Genomic DNA, 27,589 nt, shown 5'->3' on the forward strand with positions numbered 1-27,589 from the left:
AGCTAAAGCATGCTTAGCCTTGTCTTATTATGAACTTATTGGTCTCTAATGGGCTATCTTGCTGTTTTGCTGTAGAGCATTTTCAGGTCGTCGTTGGGATGACTAACTCGTCTCAAGAGGCAGAAACTAACTCCCACCTTGTTTTTTTTTTTTTTTTTGTGAATGCACTGAATAACTGCCATAATACTGAGCAGCAGTATTTTATTTTGACAGTTAATACCGGAAGTGGCGCATCGCACTGGCTCGTGTTTGACGGTTGGAGGACTCAGAGAGGGAGGCAGCTGAACAACGGCGAGGAAAGGGAGGACGGTCGGCGGTACCGAGGGTCACAGGGATGTACAGTAAACACAGGCAGAAAAATGCCCAAATATCACCGGCAAAATGTGGACGTTTGCTCGTTTTTCTCTTTTTTCTGTTGCTGAACAGCGAAGTGGACCGAGCCAGCGGACACTCCGGAGAACAAGGTAAAGAAAAGAGCCGAACCGCTCCAACGTAAAACTTCTGCTCTTGGCATCTACCAGTTGCGTGTGGAAGCGCAGCGTGAAAATGCATCATGAATTCAAGGTTTAAGAGTGTTGTCAGTTCAGACAGGTTGTAATTGAAGTGAAGAGACTGTGTTATCACGCAGCTGAAACTTTTTTTCTCACAGTAATTAACGTTTTGTCTAGAGGAGCGCTGCGTAAACCAAACCCCGTGTAAAAATCCTGCAATTTTAAGCAGCGTCGCTTATCAGGCAAACACACATGGCACACTAAAACTAAAACACCTTTCCTGAATATTGTGAGTTTATTCTTCACATCGCTGTGGTCTACACCCAAACACACCGAATAACAGTGATAACATCACTACTTTCCTCCTCAGATGCCTGGTTTACTCCCGTAATAAAATAATACATACTGGGTGGGAGAGGGGAAATAAGGTGACACAGCTCTGAGAGTTCACACTGTTTGGTTGTAGTTATCAAGCCGAAATGTGCAGATTGCTACATATGCTCTGACGGAGAGGGTTAGTATGTTTTCTGGTGCGTTTAAATGCAGTTTCTTTCGAGGAGATGTAAATTGTATAGTTTTGGATGCGTTTCAGGCTTTACTGCATTTAAAATCAAAGTTTCTTGAGTTTTGTATCACAAACTGAAAAAGTCCCACCCGGTATTTATTTATCACCACTCTTTGAGTTAAGTATAGATGTTTTGATATTTTTTCCCAGTCTAACTGCAGAATCAGCCCGTCCTCTTTGTGCTGTGTCCATAAAAGGCATGGGTTTAGAAAGAGCACACCAGTACAGTAGAGTAACCCAGATTTCAGCCAATTATGTCACAGACAGAATTTTTTATGGACTTTCTGGGTGAAACTAAAACAATGTTTGAATTCCTGAATCCTCCAGGCCTGTCTTGGCTTCAGCTCTGGCAGCACTCAGTGTGTGAGATGACAGGAAATGAACTTTTAATTGAATGTACTCTGAGCTCTCCTCAGTCAGGCAGATAAAGGTCAGCTGGTGTGAGGGTTTCTGGTATGAAGATGCATCATCTCACTGCTGCATGGTCATGTGGACTGAAATACTCCGAGGCAATGAGACCCAAACAAAACCCTCCATTCAGAAGAGATGTGCAGAGTTAATGCTGTCAACAGCACAAGTTTGAGTGTGTCTTTCTGTACAAAGTTCAAGTGCAAGAACACTTCAGGTTCTGATGGAAATATAAGATAAAATGAACTCTTGTTGAGTCAGACGACGTCATTCTGCAGCTCTGACAGCAGTCCAGTCTGTGGCTGTAAAATTGCAGCTTGCAGCAGTGTAACAGGCTGCATTGGCTGCAACATAATTCAAAGTGTTTCCACTAAAATTTCTTGGTTTTGTCCCTGAATGTATGACAACATTACAGAAAAGAAACCTGCAGAGATTGAACTTTGCGTTTAGGAGGAAAATCTTTCTTTTAAACCAGAAACCAACTTTAAATCATTCTTTTCAGAGCCACCAAACTTAAAAAAAAGCATTCTCACCTGGTGAAAAACTGGTCCATCACTGCCATATTCAGTCAGGTTTTTCTGATATGAGCAGTTTTAGAACCAAATGGACAATTTAATCCTCAAACTTTAAAACTTGCACAAGCACATCTTTATTTTTGAGGCTCTCAGAAACGTCTGAGTTCTTTGCCATAAGTGAACTGTTTTTGTCAATGGAGTTTGGTGGCCTTGCAGAGCTGGATGTATGAGCTGTATCTGGTGGAAAAAAACAAACAAAAACAAAACATCTGTGTCTCATCTTTCTTAAGAAGTCTATCCCTGCAGAGATCTTTTCTTTGACCTTGTCAATTGCTTTGCGTAACTATCTGTGCCTGTTGTTTCAAACCAAGAATGCGTTTGTGGACCTAAATTTCCTCTGGAAAATATGTTTTATTTTTACTTTTTTTTTAAACAGTAGTAGTCAGTGTTGTTACAGTACTGTCTTTCTTATTTCTCTTAGAGTTGGACTGTGTTTAGTGGTAAAAATATATCCCTGCTTAAAATTACTGTTCTTTGAGTGTCCACTTGGGGCTTATTCCTGAGGTGATTTGAGCCCCATAGAGCTCTGTATGATTTTTTCATTTTTGCAGCAAAATTAGCCACAATGTGAGCCAGAGGTTTTATCTCTAAAGGTCACCTCTCTTTTTCTGACAGCCATATGGGGTTGACCTGAGCTCATATCTGCTCTATTTTTGTAAAAAAAATTAAAGTGAAATAACATCTGAGAAACACTGTGATACCCGTTATGTGTGTTTTCTTCTCTTAAAGTGATACTCCGGGATGGAACAAGTTGGTTCCTATCACAAGGTTTAGGGCAGAAATTACCCCTACAGCAGTGTTTTTGTGCAGAAGCCCAGAGCGCTCACACCAGACACCCCCTCCCTGCTCCTCTGTTGGTTTCCTCTGCACTCAGATGGGGCCATTTTTTACTTGACCAAAAACACAAATAAACGGACTCCCACCCAAAAAATCTGGTATCGGTCTGCATTCACGCTTTATTCAAAGTGAACGGCAGGTCGTCCTCACTCTCATAATCACTCATCTTTACGTTGTTATTGCATGATTCGTCCTGGCAGACTACCTGCGTTTGTTTATATTTGGCACGCCTTGTGCGCAGACTGATACACTAAGCGGCGAGCACCTCGTAGCCAGCTGTGGCTCTGCAGCGGAGGTAGCGCCGTTTTACGACACGATGAGAACTAGAGCCTTATTTAGCAGTGTTTTTGTTTAAAAGTAACGTGCTGAAAATTCTCTAAATAAAGCGTGAATGCAGACCGATAACAGATTTTTTCGGTGGGAGTCCGTTTATTTGCGTTTTTGGTCAAGTAAAATATGGTCCCGTCTGAGTGCAGAGGAAACCGGCAGAGGAGCAGGGAGGGGGTGTTTGGTGCGAGCGCTCTGGGCTTCTGCTGCACAAAAACACTGCTGTAGGGGTCATTTCTGCCCTAAACCTTGTGATAGGACCTAACTTGTTCCATCCCAGAGTATCACTTTAAGATGCAAAATATCTCATTAACAGTTTAGAGTTAATTTGTCATTCAGAAGGAAACCCTCCTGTCATATAATACATTACTGTGAAGCAGCAGCCAGTGTCTGTAACACTTTCTTCATATGTAATGTAACTGCAGCCTCCTGCTGAAGACCAGCAGAAGGTCATAGGTCAGCGCTGAAGCTGGAGCATAGTCAGTATCAGTCCCCAGGGCTGCTTAGGAAATGTGTATGTACGGCTGATCCTGGCTGGAATCTGTTTTTCATTTTTCTCTGAGGGGCCTGAGATTGTATCCTGAATAATGCATGAGTCATACTCAGGACGGCAGATAAAAATGTTGGTGTTTGTTAATCTGAAAGTTACTTTGGAGGACCATGCAGAATGTGTTCATTGCAAATACAGAGATTATGCTTTTGTTTTATCATTAGACGAGAGCAACTTTAATAAATTTGAGTAGTTTTACTTCACCCTCACTTGTTTAGATGCAAAAAATCCCCCTAAAAGTGAAAATATGGATAAAATAAATCCCTGTTTCTCAGATTTAATAGAAAGCTTGTTCTAAGGCAAAAAGATTTGAGTTGAATTGTCTGCAGTTCAATAGCAACTCAAGAAGCAGCCTGTTGTTCATATTAAAGTCCAGTGAAATTATGTTTCCTCATTTCTACTGAAGGATTTCCTGTGTTTCTGGAGAGTCTCAGTTTCACTGTAAACAGTTAGTCACACAGAGACACAGAGGCCCCTATGGCATTGAAAAAAAACCATGATTTCTTTGCTGTCAAGTGTCGACTTTTCTTTTCATTGCTTTGGGAGTAGGGATGGGTACCTTACACAGTTGAAACGATACAGTACCCATGCCCGGTACCTGGCAATCGGTATTGGTACTCAGCGGTACCAATTTTCTGTACTTTTTAGTGGTAAAAAATACCAATTTGTTTAGTAATAAAATACATATATTTTTTTGACTACACATATTTATTTTTAATTAAATAACCTTGCAATGCTGTGTTCATGTCCAGCATGGAAAATTGGCTACCCTTCCACTCCCTCACAGTCACAAGTATGCATTTAGGTACCTTAACATGGTACCTTTTGGTTTTACATGAACCGGTACCTGGTACTTTTGACAGAATTCGGTCAGTACCTATAAAAGTACCTAATTCGGTACCCATCCCCATTTGGGAGTGACATTTTGTCTTCCTAGGTCACAGTCTTTTGCTAATGTCTCATACAAGGTTATCTCTGCAAAGTCAACCCAAATAATAACAGTATCAAGATGACATCTGGGGATAGCTAAGTCAATTTATAGTTTTCCTTTTGTACAAGATATAATAGTACAGATTAAATTTTTATTTATATTTTTTTCTGTAGGAAAGTCAGGTTTTACCAGATAAAGATGTAATTTTGGCCTGCCATTGAGTTAGTGAGAAAAAAATGGCCTGAAGCCAAACTTGGTTGGCGACCCCTGAAAGAGAATATACTTTTTTGATCCCTCATGTAAATGGAAATTATTTTGTTTCAGCACCTCACAAGAAGAAACAGGTAAACAGGAATGTATTCTTCAAAGGTTAAAATACATTTGAATGATTGTAAAGGTCAAAAGGAGAAATTAAAATGAATGAAAGATTAACCATTACAAGTATCTACAGCATAGACACTTCTTGCTAATGCGTGGATAAGAAATTGCAAAAAGGAAAGAATTACACAAGTTACTACACAATAGATGATTATATTACAGCAATATCAGTTATGTCAATTTAACCAAAGAAGTTAAAAATAACTCAGTCTTTCTTTACTGTGAATCTTTTCTGTACAGTAGTAAACAAAGCCTTTCTTGTCTTTAAGCAGTTAAACCCTGAGTCCAACACTAAGCTGGTGACAGGCAGAGAATGTCAATTTCCTGGTCGTCTGGTTTGAATGTGTAGATCACTTATATCATCATGTTATGTATTGAAATGAATTTTTCTAACATTTTTTCCATCCCTAATTCACATCAGCATTTTTACTGAACTACTGAAGCTCATTTTTAATGCTTGGGCTGATTGGCTTTAGTGGCAGAAAGGCGTCCCTCCAAACAAAAGAGTGATGATTGGAATTTTTACAGTGAACAAAATGAAAATACTCTCCAAAAGAACAATGCAGACATCAGGAAAATGAGGATTTGTTACAATTAAAAACGTGCAGCCGTCAGCAGAACCTCAGTCACCGAGCATCACATCATCCATCTGCTGTGAACTCTTCATTTCAGCTCATTTTCATCAGAACAACAAACATTTCTGACCAGATCAGAAATGTTTCAACAGTTCCAACAGTTCCAACAGTTCCAACAGTTTTCAGTTAAACCTGGATGTAAAGTAAAGTTTATCCAGAAAAATCAAGAACTGCTTGGTGAATGTATTGACCATACAATGTTCTGCACAAATATGTAACATTCAAACCTGTAATTCTAGTATATTTGTTCTTAAATGTATGCCAGAGTGCATGGCTGCAGCATGAATATGATAGGAAAGGAGGGTGTAGTGTAAGAATGCATTAAATATGTATTATTCCAATATCACCCTCCTTCTGCCCTGCTGAGCACAACTTTTTAATATAAGCAGCTGAGGTGATAGCTGAAGGTTTTCACAGATAAAAACATTTTATGTTTCCTTTTGCTGTGAATGACCACACTCACACATCTGCTCTTGGTGTGCTGAATTCTCAACACCCTGTGTGGGTAAATGAAGAGGCTGAGATCATGACGAGATGAGAGATGAGAATTGAAGACATTTTACTGCTTTAATTATCTTAATATACTATTTGTTTTTTGGAGGGTAAGATTCAAAGAGAGGGGTAGTGTATAGTGAGCAGGTAGTTATGCAAATTAGATTCCCTGCAAAGTGAGCAAGATTTGGGTTTTGAACAATCAGAAACAAGTATTTAGCACAGCCACATACAAGCATTTTAAAATCTCTCCCTCCCTTGTTTTATCGAGCAGATCTGCCCAAGAAACTCCTCTCCTTTTCCTGTGCGTGTTATGTTTTCATCAAACACACAGAGAAACAGCCCATAACTCGCTCATGGATGTAGCTGACTGCTGCAAATCCTTGCAACACTGGTATTTCTGCCCTCCAGGGAGACTCTGTAAAAACTTAGTGGGCAGCAGGTTTTACCTTCACAAACCTGACAGGAGTTCAAATTCACTTTGAGTGGTTTTCTTTGGCTCAGGAGGAGGAAAAATGTGGGGGGAGTTTAGGTTTGAGTAGAGTTCATAGCAAGTGTCGTCTTTAATCAGTCTCAGATTAAAGTGTGAGGATTTAAGAATATTACAATCTACTGTCACGCTGAACTCCCACAATGGTTTATTAAGAGTAGGAGGAACTTGAAGGCCCCAGTGTGATGGTCCTGATTTCATTACTTGAAATCACAGCTGATGTCATCATCTGAAGATGTTTAGTAATAGATTTTTTTTTAATTATAAAGACGGATGATGCATCTGCACCTCAGCCAGTTCTGCAAAAGTGAAGCCAAATCATCCCAGCTACAATGTCTAACCTATCATCATTTGCAGCATTCTTCTGTTGTAGTCAGTAGAGAGTATATCTATAACAACCCCTTTAAAGTTTGTCAAAGCTTAGGGCGCAGTCACACTGGGCATTCAAGCCATGCCATACTCAAGTACGATTACGATTACGCATGGTTTGCCTATGACATCGTGAAGGGTGTGTTTACACGAAACACGACCTCATCAGGGTCAGCACAGTGAGCCACAGAGAGCACTGCTACAACTTTAGTGACTTTGGTTTATGTTTAGTCGTTTCAGTCTGACACAGCACTCCGACACCCCCACTATTATTCAAAACGATCGTCGAGATTTGCGCTCGTGGCGATCATACGTCATGGATCATACGCGCTGTCTGTGTGCTTGTGCTCCTGCATGAAGTGAACTGTGCTGAAGCCCACCTCTCTGAAGCGTGCCAAAGCAGAGAAGTTAAGTGTGCTTAAAGTGATACTCTGGGATGGAACAAGTTGGGTCCTATCACAAGGTTTAGGGCAGAAATTACCCCTACAGCAGTGTTTTTGTGCAGAAGCCCAGGGCGCACGCACCAAAGACCCCCTCCCTGCTCCTCTGCCGGTTTCCTCTGCACTCAGACGGGGACATATTTTACTTGACCAAAAACACAAATAAACGGACTCCCACCAAAAAAGTCTGATATCGGTCTGCATTCACGCTTTATTTAGAGACTTTACTTTGTGTTACTTTCACACAAAAAAACAGCTAAATAAGGCTCTAGTTCTCATCGTGTTGTAAAACGGTGCTACCTCCGCTGCAGAGCCACAGCTGGCTACGAGGCGCTCGCCGCTTAGTGTATCAGTCCGCGCGCAGCATGCCAGATATAAACAAACGCAGGTAGTCTGCCAGGATGAAGAGACACGATGGGAACTAGAGCCGTATTTAGCGGTGTGAAATAATAATTTGTGTGAAAGTAACGCGCTGAAAATTCTCTAAATAAAGCGTGAATGCAGACCGATAACAGATTTTTCCGTTAATTTGTGTTTTTGGTCAAGTAAAAATTGGCCCCGTCTGAGTGCAGAGGAAACCCGCAGAGGAGCAGGGAGGGGGTGTTTGGTGCGAGCGCTCTGGGCTTCTGCTGCACAAAAACACTGTTGTAGGGGTAATTTCTGCCCTAAACCTTGTGATAGGACCCAACTTGTTCCATCCCAGAGTATCACTTTAAGCAGGACACGCTTGTGGTCACACTGGCCAAACGATCTGGACTTTTAAGGTTGAAGTGTGCTTAAGTATAGTACGTGACCGTGTCCTTTGTTCAAATCATACTGACACTTTAGATGAGGAAGTGCGTCCATTATGACATTAACCTTGACATTCTGCTGTCTCCTTTTCTAAAAATGCCAACTCAATGATTGGGAGCGATGGCCTGATCTGAGGCTCGTGTAACCAGTTTTTTGATTAATCCTGAAGTGTGAAAGCTTCTGACTGAGTCAGAGCTAGCAGAGGCGCGTCACCAAGCAGTAATGGACTTTTACAGCTAACAAACATAAACGCAACTTTCTCTCCGAGTCACAAGGCAGGCTAGATTTTGGAAGTTTGGCAAAGACAGTTTTTTTTTTTTTTTTACTTTTTTCACTTCTCGAGACTTTTTTTGTTCCTTGTTGTTTTGGTCTAACAGTGCTCCCATTGGCAGGAGGTAGCTTGTTTCCAGCATCCCTGTTTTAAGGTTTCAGGCAAAAAAGTTTGGTTTGTTGTTTGTTGTGTGTTTGTCATGTTAAATTACTCAAAAACCTCGCTTCAGAAAAAAAAGGAACTATCTGCTGCTCCAGGATCAGTGAAGTCTGCTTCACAAATTTGCAGACAGCTCTTCTCATTCTTAACTTTAGAAGTTTCAGGGTGAGATGGCATTGCTTCAGCTGATGTTTTCTGGCTTTGTTTTGCATCCATGACTGTCAGCAGAGAAAGGAAGGATGTAAGATGGCTCACTCCTCAGAGACTCAGCTCAGAAGACGACAATTTATATTCGCTCAAGGGAGTATTGCATTGTGGATTCTAGTTTTAAGCTGAGTGCAAACAACGGAGGATTTCAGGTCCAGCGTAGAGCTTCTGTTGGCAGTCTGTAGCCTACAACCTGGTTTTTCTGTCACTCTTCTTTTCACACTCAAAGAATAGTGACAGATGCCTGTTAGTCTGAAAATTATAATGTGCTGTAAGATTTATTGATTTGTTGAGTTAATGTTCAGGGCCCATATGCATGACAAGCCATCAGGGGAAAACAGACTGTTAGTGCCAACGGTGAAAAAAAAGTTGATTACTGGTATGCATGAGCCAGGTTAATGGCCCAAAAGAGCGTTTGCTTTAATAGAGGTATACCCTAGCATTACAGGCGCTATCGACAGGATAACAGCGCCCGTTCTGCTGTTTGAAGGCAGACACGGCACGATACGTTACAGTTTGAGACGAACAGTGGACAATCCTTTTGAAAGGTGGCAACGTGTATCAGTGATTTAGGAGACGCATTCTTGCAGTGAACAGATGGGATAAGGGAGACAAACCGGTGAGGTTTTGTTTGTTTGTGTATACTTGTAATAAAATGTCCATTTCTCCGTCTGAAAAATCTTTTCTTGATCTTCTCTCAGTCACACGGCTCACCAGGTTTATTACAGTTTATGAGTGGTAGACATGTGCAGTTCGAGTTTGTTTGATGGGGTTTTTCAGCAGGTTCCCTTTGATTATGACGTAATCTGCACCTGCGCCTTTTTCATGGTGTAATTAGTTAACTCAGTGGTCCCCAAACTATGGCCTGGGGGCCGGATACGGCCCGCCTCCACATTTTGCCTGGCCTCCTGAACAGTACCAGAGGCAAATTATGATTTTTTTTTTTTTCAGTCTGGTCACATGATCGAGACTTACACATGCATAAAACGAAACTTTCAATTCCACCTTTCTGCAGTTTGTGCCCTATCTGAAACCCTTCCCTTAAAAAAAAAAAAAAAAAATCCTGTTATACAACCATACTGGTAGTGAAATGTATTGTGCTGGTAGGTGTTGTATCACTTAGTTTGGATTCTTAGCCTGCTTGTTTTCTGGTTTTCACAGTGAAGTTAATGAGAGAGAGCTGCAAACAGTGGTGTCTACAAGAAAGTTCATATTTCATGGTCTTTTTCTCTGTGGAAAACCTGAAAAGGATTATTTAGTTATAATTTATTTAATAAATAGTGTTATATATTTCATTAATGGTGTTATTATTTATTTTCTGACTTTTTTCCTGTCAAGATCCCAGAAAGGGTTATTTATATTTGGTTTTGCGTGGCTTACTGGGAAACAATAAATATTTACGTTTGGACACCTCTGTGATCGTCACATGTTTTTTTACAAACTGACCCTGGACCCCCATCAGAAAGGGGAAAAGTTGTTTGGCCCTGACGGGAAAAGGTTTGGGGACCCCTGAGTTAACTGGTCGATTATTTGCAGTCGTGTATGTGGCCAAAGCTGCAGCCAAACGAGCCGTTCCATAACAGAACGTTAGGACTAATGGTCCTGTTTGTTTAATGACTGAACGTGCATACGGGCCCAGGTCTCTGTCAGTTCTCACCCTGCAGCTCACCCTCAGTTCCTCCAAGTCGTCTACTTGCACTTTTTGAACCACTTTCCAGTTTGTTACAATCTTGACGTGTTATTAAAAGGTTAAAAAGCTTTCCAAACTCCCCTCCCAGCTGGGATTTCAAAGTACTCCTCGTTCAGCACTTTTCTCTGGAATATCTGCCTCCAACACGGCCCATTTAGCAGCCGCTGATGCTGCCCCGGGCCTGTGCTGCACATGCTGTAGCGATGCAGGTCCTGTACTGGAGCCCGGAGGAGTCTGAACGCAATGATTTGAGAGCTCTTGAAAGCGTGGGCTGTTATTTCCGGAGGCAGTGGATGCAGTGACGTGCCGAACTGTTCGACCTCCAAACAGGCTGAGATTCATTAGCTACACGTTCTCCGACAGCTCTTCGCTCACCTTTTCACACCGGCTCGTTTTCCAGCGGAGAGATTGCACCCGTGAAGCGTATTTTGTCTGAAATCTAAGCAGATTGTGTGGTTTTTTTTATTGGTAACACCCACAGGAACACAGCACAGGTCCTCTCCGGTCTGCTGTGTGGGCTCCTTTTAGTCATTATTCAGTTTCCAAGTGTTATGTTTATGCTGTACAGGTCTGCGGTGTGTAGGTGAGGGGCTGACACGCAGCGCTGAGTTTCTGTTACAGGTTAATGCTGTCAGACTGCTCGCCTGCATGGAGCATGGTGCAGATTTTAACAACATGTGGCCTGTGTAACCCCTCTTATGATGATCTGACGAAAAAGACTCTCCTCCAAAAACAGACAACTGAGCTGCAAGCAGGAGTGAGACACTTTTAAAGCAGCTTTATTGCTTCTTCCAAGAAGGTCCTGAATAGCTTTTAAGTTGATTCAATTTAACTCAGGATATGAGTGTTGGGTTGGCTTATCAATTAAACATTGTCATCCTTTCAAGTTCAGACGTTAGCCTAACTTACAGACCCCTTGTAGCTGGTTTGACTTCTGGCCGCAACCTTTTACTGTGTGTTGTCCCCCTTTCTCATTGCTCCCCATATTTCTAGTCTCTCTTCAACCGTCTTATCCAGGGGTCCTCAACCTGTGGCTCTGGAGCCTCATGCGGCTCTTTGACTCCTTTGCAGTGGCTCCTTGTAGCTTTAAAAGATATTATTGAAATAAAGAATTTTATTTATTTTTTGTTACAAAGGGAATTAATGATAACGGCACAGACACTCAGTAAAATCATAATTTAATATTTTGTACTGAAAATGCATTTTTCGGAAATGAAGCAACATTTTGAAATTGCATTATCTAGGGTTTTTTTTTTGCAAATGTATGATATTTCTGCATTTTTATTAGATTTCAAAATTTTGCACATTTCTTAATTTGATTTTTTTTTTAATTTTGTGAATTTTCTTTGTTTTAAATTTCCAACTTATTGAAATTTCATCATTTTTTTTAACTTTTACATAAGGGCATTATATTTAAAAGCTGATCACTAAATAAGTGAGATAATTAATGACTAGTCAACTATTCAAGTCATGGTTGGTTCCAGCCTTAAACCTCATATTTCTTTCTTTCCTGAAATCCTTAATGTGCAGCCATTCAGGCCCTGTAAGTAAAGTTCAAAACACTTTCTTTTGTGTTGAGCTAAAGAAGTTTGTCCCTCAAAGACTCAGGCAGTTAATTCCTCGGTGGAACAACCTTTTTGTTCCCTGAAATCCCTGATGTAGCTTTAAATCAAAGCGGCTCATATTCAAACAAGGCACAGAATGAGCTCTGAGCAAAAAACATCTCTTTAGGCTGAACTGGTGCTGAAGTGATCCCTCCGTCCCTCGTGCAGACATGAATGCTCTGATTATATCTCTCTGCCCTGAAGGACGAAACACACTTGTGACTATACAAACACGACATGACTGAAGTGCAGCTCAGCCTAGAGGAATGCTGCATGCATCCAAATCTGTAGCGTCACATGTTGGAGTCAGTTATCCACGAGCACAGGCATGCTCCGCTTTCTCTCTCTGTGCACAGACGTATACACACACAACAAACACACAAACACACACAGACAGGCGGACAGCTGGTGGTTCTGTAGCTCAGTGGAAACAATCCCAGCCTTTTCCAACACAAACTAAATGGATATAAGCTTCTCCATTTGATATCATAGCCAACATCCATTTTTTGATTGTGTTACCTCTGAAGCAACGGTGAGACTCTTACTTGACTTATTCTGTCACAGAACAGCTGTTTAAAATATGGGACGTGACGTGAGAACCATTAATTGATTGTTCTGGAAATTCATGGCTTGTTTACGTCTTAATCAAATGAAATCTGTTTCATGTTTTATCAGTTGCCATAAAACTCAGATTAGTTATGTCCATCCATCCATCCATTTTCTATACCTCTTATCCTGTTCAGGGTCATGGGTGGCTGGAGCCTATCTCAGCTGTCATTGGGCGAGAGGCGGGGGTACACCCTGAACTGGTCGCCAGTCAATCGCAGGGCCAGATTAGTTGTGTCCGTAACCAAATTAATCTCTGATCAAACACTTAAATTGCTCCCTAATTTATTCGCTCATTTAGTTTAGCCATCACTTTGAAACTGATAAACGTCCCCAACATGCGCACAAATTTTACGCTGACTTATTTAAGTGAAATTTAGTTTTCAGCAGTAAAAGTTTTTCAGCAAAAATAAAAGGTTCCTACAGACGTGTTGTCCGCAAATTTTCTTGAAATTTCCACGAGATCTTTAAATAAAATTATCCATAAAGCAAAGCTAACTGAGCTGTTTTAGCTACCTGAACTTTTTCTTATTCCCTATCATTGACTGTACATAAAGTAGACAGCATGGCTCTGCCATTTACCGATGTGCAGTTTTGAAGCCAAAATTCCCTGTCACAGGCGCAGCCATTGTAGAAGTTGTGCAGCCAGAGTCTGCCCAGTAGAGACGATGAGGGATTCTGGGAAAATCTGAGTGGAGACAAAAATAATAATTATATTTTTCTTTCAAGAGTCTAACCACTTCTTGACTCTACCTCCTGACATATTTTGCAAATTCCCGAAAAATAGGTGGCGACTCTACCGCTGCAACATAGTGGTAGAAAATCATAGACTTCATAAAAAAAAAAAAAAAGATGAAGTAGATCTGAAACATAGACTGTACAAAAAATGTACATCATCTTGCTCGGCTCAAAGTGAGGTTGCCACAAAAACTGCTCCCCCTGGTGACTGGCTGCAGTTGGTCAAAAAATCCATCTCCCCATCTATTCCTGATGGCCTGTGGTCAGACTTTAAAAAATTAATACACCTTGTAGAAAAGTTTCTCACATCTGATTGTTGTGTTGATTTGGAGATATTATTTGGCTGCCTTGTATTCAAGTCCTCTTTTTTTCTGGAAAGTTTCATTTCCATTAGTTATTTGAGGTTAAAAACAAGGTTTTATGTCACATTTAATGATGATTGACTGCGCAGACTATGGCTGCACAACAGCCACCAGTGGCAGCGCCTGTGACAGGGGTATTTGGCTTCAAAACCGTACAATGGTAAGTGGCCATGCTGTCCACTCTACATGTAGTCTATGGACTGAAAAAATAGAGCCAAAACACAGAGCACCCCTTGCTGACTGGTTGCAACATGGGTACTAAATCTGCCTGCTTGCTCAAAAACAGGTTCCTCATCCAATGTGGAACATTTAGCATTGTTACTTTAAATCCATGTTTAAACCATGGGAATACATTATGATTGACAGCTCTTTTGACCAATGAGGATCCTGCAGTGTTGTTTTCTCCGGGTTATCAGAGCTGAGGCCTTGTGTTTTGTCAAGAAATCCTACTCTTGAATGAAAAACCACTCGCTTCTGTTAATCTGGAGAATTGTTTTCTGAGAAATGACCGAGAGACATTTTTGAACAAAAAATGAGGCACTGCAGCCTGGAGTCTTATGACGTGAAATAATTTGACACATGATTGAGGGCACAAAAAGATAAAAAATTGTAACCTTGAGTCATCATGAGGCAGGGCTTGTGTGTCATTCTTTGCCAAGTGAAATGATTATGAAACATTTTTTCCACGTAACCGCTGAAAATGCTTTTGTTAGCGTCCTCGTCGACGTGAATACAAAGTGAGAACACACAACAAGAGAAACCTAATTTCTCGTAACACCGGGAGCGGCGCTTCTAAAGTAGGTGTTCAGAGCACGTTTGAATGACTGCTGTGTCAAATCACTCGCAGATAAAGACGAGTGAAACCCACACTTATTTATATGTAAATGTTCCAGCTTTTCAGGAAGAGCGCGGATGGTTTGCGGCGTATCATTGGATCTGGTTATTATTCCGTCTCACACACAGACACACACTCAGAAAGTCTGCCAGGTGTGAGGGAAGGTGAACGCTGCCTCTAACAATCATCAGTGCATAGATAGGGAACCACTTCCCCCCCTGAGAGCTCTCACTGATCCGTCCCACCACTTCAGCAGAACGAAGGCAGAGAGAGAGGAAACTCGAACTGAGTGACTCATTAAGACCGGGACGAGCTCAGGAAGGCTCGAACTGAGACAGGGAGTGATGAGGAGAGAGGAGGAGAGATGAAGTCTTCAGGGATTTAGGATACAGGACGTGTAAGAGTAAGCTGTTTATAGGAGGATTTGGCTGTGATGTGAAGAGCACTGGTTCAGCACTGCCAGGTCCTCCTGCCTGCAGCTGTCTCCTGGACCCAGGGGTCTTTTTAAACCCTGTGTCCTCTGGTTTGGGCTGAATCAGTGTCTTACTTTGCTGCACTCTCACATTAATAGTTAATGATCCAGATCTGATTGAATGAGCTATTGTGCCACAAATTTTTGCATTATGCAAAAAAGAAAATTATAGTTTGTCTCGGGGGGGACAACGCATCTAGAAAGTTATCAGTGAAGACCCGAGGACAGCTTACATTTTGTCAGCTGATTTTCTGATTGAAAAGAGATGGATGACTCTAATCAGGGCTTCTCTTTTCTTGAAAAAAAGAATGTTTTTACACTTAGTTACATTTGCATTTTGAAGAAGGTCAACATCAGGCTATATGAGTAGATTGCGAGCAACTGGCCATTCAAAAGAATTCTGGTGGCCAGTTGATAGAGAGAATGGCTGTGAAGATGTCTAAAGTTTAGCCTTGTTTTACTGGCATGCAGAGAAGGGTTGGGCACCGAATTAGGTACTTTTATGGGTACCGACTGAATTCTGTCAAAAGTACCGGGTATCAATTCATGTGAAATCAAAAGGTACCATGTTTAGGTACCTAAATGCGTCCTTGTGACTGTGAGGGAGTGGAAGAGTAGGTGATTTTACATGCTGGACATGAACACAGCATTACAAGGTTATATATTAAGGAACAAATATGTTAAATTGAAAAAATGTATATGTTTTATTATTAAACAAATTTATATCTTTTACCACATAAACACAAAAAAGTACCGAAAATTGGTACCGTTGAGTACTGATACCAATTGCCACGTACCGGGCATCGGTACCGTATCATTTCAAATGTGAAAGGTACTCATCCCTAATGCAGAGGTTGAATACATGTGATTTAAAGCCCTGTTTCCCCCAAGCAGTCTGGTTTAGATCAGTACAGTTTGGTACCGAGTGGCTCGGTTAAGCCTGGTCTTGTTTGCGTGTCCACAGCCCACTGTGCCCCTTCGTGGTAGGCAGCGTGTAAGCCAGATGTCGGTAGCCACATCAGTTAAATAACAATGTGACGCCATAGCAGCTCAATGCAATTTTCCCTGCTAATAAATCCAACAAAGAAGAAAAACGTGACAGTAAACAAAGAGCAAATTTGGGAAATATCCAGCAATTGTAGGGCTGCAGCTATCAAATATTTTAGTATTCAAGTATTCTACTGAAAATCCCATCGATTAATCGAGTAATCGGATAAAATACATTTTTGTTTAGTGAAAGAGCAGTTATTTTTCAAATGAAAAATTTTCTCTTTAAGAAATTGAATTTTCTGATACAGCATGTCAATAAGAGCACTTGCTTTGGTAGCTCCAAAATTTGTAAACACACTTTGACACATTTTTTGTGCCTTGTACATCTCATCAAATGTTGCGGACCCAAATGGCACCCGTTTCGTAGAATGTCCCATTAGTCTCCAAACTCCAGAAAAGAAGCTAGATTTGTTGCTAGTTGCTATTTTGTATAAGAGGTAGCTTAAGGGGTCTGAAAACTCTCTTAATAGGTCCTCAGCTCTATTTGAAATACCAGTCTTTGATCTTTTTTAAAATTAAACGATTCCTCGAGGCGGTGAAAATTACTCGAGTAATTTTTGTAATCGAGTACCTCGAATAATTTGAGGAATTGTTCCAGCTCTACTTCTTTGTGATTGGCATTTGGCTCTTTGTTACAAAGCAAAATCAAGTTTTGCTTCAGAGAACGCTGTGTGCCACAAGGAGAAATACAGCCGCTGTCCCACAGTAAGTGACAATTCTTTCAGCCAATCAACAGACCGCAGTGTTTTTGCTCCACCTTCCACAATCGGATTGGTTTAGTCTGGCACCCCTACAGAAAGGTGCCAAAAAGTGGGATGGCTCATCTTGGTTATTTGGGGATCTGCCCCGGGATTAGTCAGTGGAAATGCTGTAATACGCATTCTGTGTTGAGACAAACTGAACTGAACCACCTGTTTGAAACGGAGCTTATGTTGCAAAAAAAGAATTCTAGCTAATCATGGTTTTGCATATTAGCATCATGCATCAAACCAGACACTTCCTCCGAGTGGAACAGACAAAACTCTATAAGCTCTGTCTGTAGCTGCAGGACAGCTATCCTTCACTACTCTTAGGCTGTCAGATTTTATGACAGTTAAGTCAACAGATCTGGCTCTAAATGTGGAACTCAGCAGGTTTAAATGCTACCATGCTAACTTAAAGAGGTGACACAAAGGTCACATCAGGATGAGCTAAAGGTCAGAACGGTTCATTGACTGTCAGACAGAGAATGAGTAAAAGTGACTATTATTTTGCATCAAATAATGAGGTTCCTGAAACATGAGATGTGTTTATGGTATGTCTAGAATATATTTTTAGATTAATGTGTTTGGTTATTATGTTTGGTGCATCCTCAGTAGAATGTAGCTGTCATCATGGTGTAAAGATAACATAACACCCCGCAGAGATCTTTGCATTTGTAGCTTAATTTTCTTTGCACGCTCAATCAGTAACAGCTATTTCTGACCAGTTTATTCATGCGTCTGAGACTCCATCCATCTCTCTTCTGTCTGCCTTTTAAGTTTTCTCATTATGTTCTGACTCAAACACACGCCACTCTTCTGATGCTTTCCCATATAAGTTTATTAAGTTTCCAACAAAGTTGAAGTGTAATCCATTTTCCTGGCTAAAACCTTTGGTGCTTGTGTTTCACTTTGTGTGACACACAGACATTAAGAGAACAACATCCTGAGACTTTATCATGAATTTTTAATGATAAAACCCCGACAGAGACAGAGTGTGTTTTTACTTTGCTAACGGAGAATGAATGTCAGTACCTTTCTCTCTCTGGAATATTTAAGAAGCCATTCTGTATTTAAATGTGAGCGGCGCTCGGGGAGAATGACAGCACAGCAGTGTTTTCCTGCAGCTGATACTTACACATGTTGAAAGAATAAGTGATGTATTCTGGGAACTATTGATTTGTATGGGGCTTTTACTGTTGGTAATGAAATCATGAGAAGTGGATATACTATGAGAGTATGTCTCGACAAAATCCATATCCACAAAGTGGCTGTCAGAATAATGAAACTAAACTCAGAGTACTGCCATCTAGAAGTTAAATAAAACAATTTTCTTATTTGAAAGTTAAAGTAACCGAAGAACAAAAGTTACTTCACAAGTTTTAACCTTTAAAAAAGTCAAAGTTGAAGAAGTCTGTTTTATTCTAGAAGTTTCTAGTAACTCTGTCTTAAAAAGTTCAAATTTCGCAGAAAAGCACTAAAAACAGAGTAAAAGTCAACGTTGTGTCTTTGTGTTGGTTCTGTAACTTTAACTCGCAGTGTGAGAAACTTCTGCTGGCTAATCTTGTGACCCTAAGAATTATAGAGGAGACAGAAGAGAAAACCTTGAGAAAATGAATGCCTAGTAACTTTTTAATAATAGTTTAAGCTCATCCTGGGTTCCTGCTTCAGTGTCTAGTTTTTATATTTCACACTGTTGTAGATTAAAATGAATCTCTAGTTTGTCACAATCAGCCCAGCAGCAGAAATCATGCTCAGAAGGTGTTGATGCTGCTGCTCCGCAGAGAAACTTTTGTGCCACCTTTACCTGTGTTGTCTTTCTTTCCCTTTGAGTAGTCTGTTGGCTTCACATCCAAAGGTGGACGATTATGATCCTGTTATATTTCTTAAAGAGGGAGTGTTCTGGTTCCCCTTATTTAAACATGGGACAACAATGCTGGATGTTCAGACTAAAGGTTTGCAGATTTTCAAACCTCTACATGTCCATATGTTGTAGAAATCTCTCAACCTGTCTGTAAACTGATCAAAACGCTCTGTTTTAAAAACAGCACGAGACTTGCTAAAATGATGAAGCCATCACGTAAGGATTTTCAAGGGATGTACCTCAAACACTAAGGTCTGCCCATACTTATGCCTCTGACCCTTCTCCAGAGGGCTGGCCAATCAGAGGGAAGGGGGTTTGTGGAGTGGAGAGCCTTAAAGAGACAGCACGTAAAACCAAGGCTCGATTAAGAAGGCAGAGGTTCCTGGCCAAAATTCACTTCTCCTTAAAGGATAAGTTCGGTTCATACAGCTTTTACGTTGTTTATAGAATGAAGTAGAACAAAATACCCACCCAGAAGGCTTTCTTGAGCCAAGCAGTGCTTCGGGAGATATTTAGATCCAAAATCGTGCAGTGGGCGTCCGTATAATGGGATCCATCGGGTCATAGACAGCGCAGCTCCTAAAACTGCATTAATCATCCAAAACTCATGTTTTTCACCAATATTCCATCATGGTCCACTCAAAGAAAGGAGAAAGTGGAGTCAGCTCTCCAGAGAGTACTGTGCATGCGCGGAGGGGCAAGCGTAAACAAAGTCATCGTCAGTTCGGAGTTCATTACAGCCACACAACAATGTCTGGAGTGACACAGACTGCAACAGAGGACTAACCCGAAGTGGACCATGATGGAATATTGGTGAAAAACATGAGTTTTGGATGATTAATGCTGTTTTAGGAGCGGCGCTGTCTATGCCCCGATGGATCCCATTATACGGACGTCTGCTGCACGATTTTGGATCTAAATATCTCCCGAAGCACTGCTTGGATCAGGAAAACCTTCTGGGTGAGTATTTTCTTCTACTTCATTCTATAAACAATGTAAAAGCTGTATAAACCGAACTTATCCTTGAAACATGCACAAGTTGTTGTCAAACACCTGTAGCTAATACAGGATTACACAGACAGACTAAAGCCTATGATCACGAACACCAGCAAACAGGATTTACCAAACATTGCATCAGTACTTCTGTAAGCAGCAAATAGGCTATAGCATCCATCAATCACACAGGCGCAGACAGCGACACACTTTCTGTTATTTTACTTAGAAGAGAAAAGGGAGGGAAAAAAAGACAAAATGAGGCTACAGTCGGTGGGGTGTGGTGGACCCTAGTGGTCAGAGGCCCCTGGGCACTGGTCCAATTGGCCTGGCAGAGAAACTGGAGGAAAAGGGGAATTTTTATCTGGCTGCAAATCACACCAGAGGGATGGAATAAAGAATGTAAAAAAAACACCCCCTCTTTACCCTGACGTCAAGGTGTTGGGAGCTGTTGCTTCCTAAAAAGAAGAGCCACTACACAGATTTGATACTTTGTCCCTCTGCTTCATTAAGACTCATATTGAGAAGTGTGGCAGTCCTAATATCCTGGCTCTGCAGCCTTTCCTGCACTGAAGGAGGGTCAGCCATGCCACAGAATTACAAAATCAAGACAAATATAATCATTTTAAACCCTAATCAGCACACACACTTAACGTTGATCTTATTGGACGGATATGAGGCCGAATAATCCTCAAATCATGATCTGAGTGTCTCTGCTGTTCTCACTTTCTCCTTCGATTCTCCTCTGCACAATGATGTTTTATTCATGATGATAATTCAGATTCTGAAGTTCTGTGTTCCTTGGACACACACGCCAGAAAAGGCAAACTTCAGAGAAATCTCATTTCAATATTTGTACAGAAATAAAGTCACACATAGAGTATTACAGCACGCAGTTATCGGAGACATGGACGCTCTCTGATTGGATCTGACAGGAGAGTCGGGTTATTGGCTCTTTCTGAGACTGCTGTTGTTCTCGCAGTCTCCTCCGCTCATGCTTCAGAAGACAAAGATCACAAAAACGAGCTACTCTGTGCAGGATTTCTGTTTTTAATGAGGCTGTCGGCTGCATAAGAATGTCCAGTGGAGAGGAAGCCAACTTTTTGTGCTTGATGTGTCTTCTGCAGGAGCTGTGAACAAGTTTCTTAGAGCTTAAAACTCCTTCCTGTCGCTTCATATAACTTCATCTCTGTGCTGCAGTCCCAACAAACTTTCCAACATTACTCCGTTTCCATAAAAAGTCCCAGCAGTGCTCTAAAAAAGAGGAAAATTAATGTATTTGAATTCAATCTGCTGCTGTATGCAGGGAAAGCATGCTTGTTGGAATCTCCTGCAGCTCCTCAGCGGACAGGAGGCCCCGGGGGAGGCAGAGGAGAAACAGGAGAACTTGAGCAGGACTGAGCTCGTATGATATGAAAAGAATGAAATGCAAACAGGCTGAGCTGTTGTTCCAGTTGGCGTCTACTCTCAGAGTTTGCACAAGGACAGACCGAGGTAGTTTTAGGTTAGAGCTGCTAGAATAATTATGATGCAGGACCATGATAAAATGTATGTCACTAAAGTCTGGACACTTTCTTCTGTTTGTGGAACAATTCCTCAGCCTTTGAAAGAGCTGAAATAATAAGTCAAGAGCCAAGCAGTCTGCAGTCTTTGCCTTGTTTCACCCCATTTTCATCTGACTTCCTTTGGCTGAGATTTTAATCTTGAAATGTCTAAAAGGTAGGGGAAAATGTTTAAGTTAGTGGTATCTTCGCCTGCAGCCCCTAAAGCCCCACAAAAGCCTCAGAGAAATACTGTTTATCAACAAGAAACTGATTTATTCAGTGTTTTTAGCGAGTTTAATCACCAGGCCGGTTTGTTTTTGAGGAGATGCAGACCTTTGGGAGTAACTCCACTCTGGACTGAAATCCTGTGAACCACAAACACTGGAGGCATCCTCACCTAAAACCACAGACTGTTTATCAGCTGTAAGACGAGTCTCCATCTCCCCCAGCTGTGCAAACGTTTCAAAGTCAATGTCATATACATAGGCCATGTCTGACTGAGATTAATGTAGCATTTTGATTTTTAAGTTTGAACAGTGTCCCGTCTGCCAACACATAGAAAGAGGAATTTATGACTTGTACTGCGGTCAGTCAGTAGAGGGAGCTCTGAATGTTTTAGTTTCATTTTATGATCTGTTTGTCTTTTGTTTCTATACAGTTTGTCGTGAAAACTTTGCTGAGCTGTCATTTGAAGCAGCTTGTCTTCCAGCCACTCCTGTTGTCCTATGATAAGCTTTTGTTATATTCATATTGGGGGGTAGGGTGTGTGTGTGTGTGTGGGATGGGTGCGTGTGTGTGTGTGTGTGTGTGTGTGTGTGTGTGTGTGTGTGTGTGTGTGTGTATGTGTGTGTGTGGGATGGGGGGGGGGGGGGGGGGGGGGGGACGACAGTATATGAAACTGATTGTATTCAAATCAAATAGCTTTAGTTGTCCAGTTTTTGTGTTTGTTTTTTTTTCCCAACAAAAGGAAATCTGCTCCCAAAAAAATCCTACTAGGATGGCAGCTCAGCTCGTAGGCCTGTTGACCTGGCCAAGAGCCTCAAAAGCCTGGATAATTGAAGTGAAACAACAATAAAAAACAGTATCATCCGTAGGGATGGGTTCCGAATGAGGTACTTTTATAGGTACTGACCGAATTCTGTCAAAAGTACCGGTTACCAACCATGTTTAGGTACCTAAATGCATACTTGTGACTGTGAGGGAGTGGAAGAATGGGTGATTTTCCATGCTGGACACAATCACAACATTGCAAGTTTATATATTGAAGAATAAATGTGTCAAATTGATAAAGGGTAAATGTTTTATTTCCAAAGAAATCGATTTTTTTTACTACATAAACACAAAAAAGTACCAAAAATTGGTACCATTGAGTACCAATACCAGTTGCCAGGTACTGGGCATCGGTACTGTACCCGTAAGGTTATATATTAAGGAATAAATGTGTCAAATTTAAAGAAAAACATGTTTTACTTTTAAAGAAATTGATATTTTTACTACATAAACACAAAAAAGTACCGAAAATCAGTACCGTTGAGTACCGGTACCAATTGCCAGGTACCAGGCATCGGTACTGTATCGTTCAAATGTAAAAGGTACCCACCCCTAATCATCCGCATATGATATGAGGCATTCGACATATTGACACAAAAGCTATTAATATAAATAGAGAATAAAATAAGTCCTAAGACTGAACCTTGAGGCACACTTTTGGTGACCTCCAGGAAAGGAGAGGTTGAACCAGCCATGTAAACACACTGAGCAGGCTGGTTTAACCTAATTGATATCTTTCCATTGAAACAGTCTGCACACCAACACACCAGATGTGTCTCTGGTTTGGCTCCTCTCTGTTGACTGCATATGTCAATTCACACTGACTTCATGCTCAGTCTGACATGTTAAAGGACTGTCAGACAGCTGGAATTGCAGGAATCAGGAGTTCCTGTGTTTCCCATGTCAGTTTGTTTTTGTAGTCAAGCTAAATACAACCTGGTTTTGACACTTTTATTTTCTTCAAAGTGAAGGAGGTTTTATGCACAACTTCCTGTCCAGCCCGGGCTACCCCATAGTTATTTGATGGGTCCCAGCTCCAACTCCCACCAAAAATAGGATGTTGTGTGTCTGCTGCAACCTGCTGGAGCAGGGACGCAGCCTGACCACAATGACACGTATCCAGTGTAGGGTGACAAAATGTCTATTAAGCTAATTGGTTTGGTGCTGTGATGGAGTGGAGCCAGACCGGAGATGAATCTGGTGTATTTGGGCCATCAGTAATCTGTCTAGATATTTACAGTCTAAAATATGACGCAATCACCAAATGTGTTGGATTTGTGGAGGAACAAGCTAAAGCCTGAAGCCAAAGTGACAGAGTGGTTTCCAGGTCTGTTAGTTTGGAGAGGTTAAACTCAGACTTATAAACCTGTAAACCATGAACACTGCAGGAATCTTTATCTTTAATCTGTGCTGAGTTGAGGTTAGCAGCAGCTCGTCTCACAGCCTCTGACTATGTGCTGTTAATTACAGAGCAGGACAGGAACACTGACTTTTAATACAGCACTGTTTTTTTTCTTAAATTTGGTTGAAATCTAAAGATTAATTTGACAGAGCTGAAGTTTGGCCCCTGTGGAGAGTCTGCTCTCAGAAAATGTGTCTTGAGCAGTTATAGAACCTCAACCTTCAAAACTGAGTTAATTGTGGTGTTGGCAGCTCAGCTCGGTGACCCACCTGACGTTTACTGCAAACCAGTCAGCAGTCTTTGGCTGTTATTGAAACACTTTAAGTTATTACTGTAGAATAAAAAACTATCTCATCATTTGAATTTCTGGAATCAAAATTTGACTGTCTGGCAGCTCAGCTTGCAGCCCCTTATGTGTTACTTACCCCTCCATATTATTCAATTTTGAGAGGATGAAACATAAAATACTGTGGCACTTACACTTTTTTAAGCGGAACATTTAAAGTCATGGCTTTTGTCTGAAAATATTTTTAAATATTTTGAATTTATAGGACAACGAGCTCAGCTTGCAGCCCCTCTAAATGCAGAAAAAGAAATGTAAACCAACTTTCTCAATGGAGAAGCATTTTAAAAAGTTTGGCTGTAAAATAAATTGATATTACTTAGTGGTATTTACAATTTTATAATTAAAAGAAACAACTTAAAAAATACGCCATATATAACTTCAGCACACTAGCATCAATAACCTATATACTCTAAAGTTTGAATGAAAAATCAGACGTCGTCTTCTGGGATCTGTTAACATTAGTCGTACTCTTAAGACCGACTGATTTATCTCATTTTCTGTCATTAGAAACATCAATGTGTAGAAAGTCTCTGTTTGATAGTGATAATGTGCAGCAGCTGATTGCCCCCTCCACTCAAACATCCCCTTTATCTCCGCCTGTTTTCCTCTCCCTGGAGAGCCCTCCCTCTGCTCCGTCTACAAAGTGAATCCACACAGTCATTCCTCAGCAAGATAAAGCATTTGTAGTGTATTATTCCTCCCTTTCCTCCCCCCCTCCCCCTGCGTCTCTCCCTCCATCTCTCCCCTGCTGGAGTAGCTGTCTGATATAGATCACGCCTCATATTGTTTTTCCCCTCAGCACCCCGTGGTGATAGCTCTCCGGGCGAGCGGTGGGTGAGAGCGCGAAGCCTCTGGATTTCTCTCTTGATGTTCCTGAGAGTCCCTGAGGGGCAGACGGAGAGAGGGATGGAGGGAGAGACAGGGAGAGTGAATAAAAGAATAGAAGAGAAGAGTATAAGGTGTGTGTGTGTGTGTGTGTGTGTGTTTGAGCGCTGACAGAGGACGGAGCATTTGATGACCAAACAAAGAGAAAGTGAAACAAGGACAGAATGTGGACAGGATGACTGAATATACCTCAGCTTCAATAAAAAAATGTAGCACTTGTAGAATATATGATTTATGCCTTTATTAATGAGATTACACCTTCACTTGTTTCTTTCTGCGCAAATCCATGAGTTTGTTAGTTTGTGACTTCTAATTAGTTGTCACAAAACTCTTTAAAGACATTAAGTGGTGAAAAGTACCTCACAAGTTAGGAAAACATTGAAAATATACCAAACTATATATAAACTGCTTTAATCTCATTTGACAGCCTCAAAGAACAGGAGTTAGACCTTTTTCCAAAGAGTGAGATCATTTTCAAGCCTCAAACAGCCTTTAAATGGCTCTGTGCAAAGGCTCCAGATTCTGCTGACAAAGGCAGCGATTTTACCTGACAGAAGAAAGAGTTTGGGTCCAGCTGCCGTCTCAATCAGTGAGTTATTTTGTGAAGTTTAAGCTACATAAATGCTGTGCTGGAAAATGGATGCAGTGATTTGCTGATGTAGTCGATAACAATATTCACTGTAAATTGAATTCTACAACTTGTCCCAAAAAGTTTGTGTACGACAGAAAAGTCAGCTCAGATTGTGAATATTGAATAGAATGTGTTTATTCAAAAGCCAATTTATCCCCCCCTCCACACACACACACACACACACACACACACACACACACACACACACACACACACACACACACACACACACACACACACACACACACACAAACAAAAGACATACTCACACACACACACCTTAATTGTTGTGTACACCAAGTTGTCCAGAACAGAAGGCTCAACGTTGCTCCACTCCTGTACAGCCCTTGCAAAGAGCTGCTTGGTGATGGTAGGGGGTGGGCTATGAGAGACCCAACTGTTAAGGATCTCCTACCCTCTCTCAGTTGGGTTTAGGTCTGGGGAATTTGTTGGCCATTTCACTTCGTGCAGAAAGCCAAGAAGCTTCTCAGTACACCACTGCTGAGTTGAACAAGGAGTGTGTGTAGGACTACCATCTTGCACAAAGACCATTTCTGCACTATTCTGCACTCTGAAAATATTCCTGACATAATACTTAGCATGATGATGGTTCCCCAGGGTACAACGTGCAGCTAAGACACCCCTGAACATGACATAAGGCCCCCCAGGCCATGCAAAGGACACTAAACTCAGCTTGTTCAGAAGGTGGAGTTTGTTTTGGCTGAATTTGTTTCTCGATCAGTCAGAACATGATGGATAGTACTCCAAGGGACTGCTTCCCAAATATTCCCCAATCTTTGACTAAGTCTGGGGTAGGATTGGTGTCTCTTTCCCTTGGCCTTGCAGACAAGGTCCTTAGCCATCGAACTTAGGACTAAGGGGGGCTTGTCCTCAAGGGAGTCACAACTCTGGTATCTCTGCCACCACTTCTTCACCCATTGTTTGCTTCTTGCCAAAGTCCTGAGCTACCTCCCTGCAAGGTTTTCCTGCCCTGTGCAAGGCAATGGGTCAAACACAGATATGAGGCTCTAAAAGTGTCTTCTTGGTAGCTCTACCAAAAAGTTTCTCCCTGTGACATGCTCCGTTAACTTAGCAGAGCAGATGGACCTGCCTGATTCAGTTTCTGAACTCCTGTAGGTCCATCTTGCCAGGCTCCAATGACCAACGAATTCACTCAGCTAAATTCTGACCGGCCCAATCAGGGAAGAGAGGCGGGAGCTGTGGGAGCAGATGTGGCGTCAGCAGACTTTCGTACTTGTCAGTGTTCCTTTGATTCTTAAGTTAAATAATTATAATAATTAAAAAAATGGAAGCTGTCGTTTAACGCCGTTTTCACAGCTGTTTCTCGTGATTCAGTAGTTGTTCATCTATTATTTCTTAGAAGCGTCGGCTCACATAAGCTACGTCATACTGTGGCTTGATGTGGATTGGTCCATGGTGAGTGTGTTAATCAGAACGGTCGTCCAATAACCAGCTGCTGTTTTTTTAAAGTCCAGCCTCTGAAAACAAATTGGAAGAGCTGCTACCCAGATGGACTTGTGAAATATTTCCGTGGCGGATATATGAAACTGTTCATCTGGCGTGTCAGGTTCATGCTCCGTGGTCACCCAAGAAATTTATAGGCCTATGACAAACAGATGAATTTAGTACCCACAACACCTGGCTGACCAGGTTGGACACAAACAGATATGCACGAACTTTTGGGACACAATGTATTGTTTTCCAGAGTAACTGAGGAGTGAGACATCTTGACCCTCTATCTATCTGCTAATTGTGGCACATGCAAAAGTGATCAGGAAAATAATCTGTTCTACCAAAAAGGCAGAGACCAAGCAGCAACTCCTGATATTTTTAAACTAT

At 41.3% G+C, this 27,589-nt stretch overlaps 1 protein-coding gene across 1 annotated transcript in view; it reads left to right on the forward strand.

The window, feature by feature from the left end:
• Window positions 1-250: 250 nt before the first annotated feature.
• Window positions 251-27,589, forward strand: part of adam19a (ADAM metallopeptidase domain 19a) — a 246,573-nt gene continuing 219,234 nt past the window's right edge. Inside the window, exon 1 of the mRNA XM_074662083.1 lies at window positions 251-464. Within this exon, the coding sequence (XP_074518184.1) occupies window positions 335-464 (130 nt within the window). The 5' untranslated portion in view covers window positions 251-334. The remainder of the gene's footprint in view (window positions 465-27,589) is intronic.

This window comes from Halichoeres trimaculatus, unplaced genomic scaffold (assembly GCF_033239565.1).
Source record: "Halichoeres trimaculatus isolate MK-OKI-2021-1 unplaced genomic scaffold, fHalTri1.1 fHalTri1_scaffold_22, whole genome shotgun sequence".
NCBI lineage: Eukaryota > Metazoa > Chordata > Actinopteri > Labriformes > Labridae > Halichoeres > Halichoeres trimaculatus.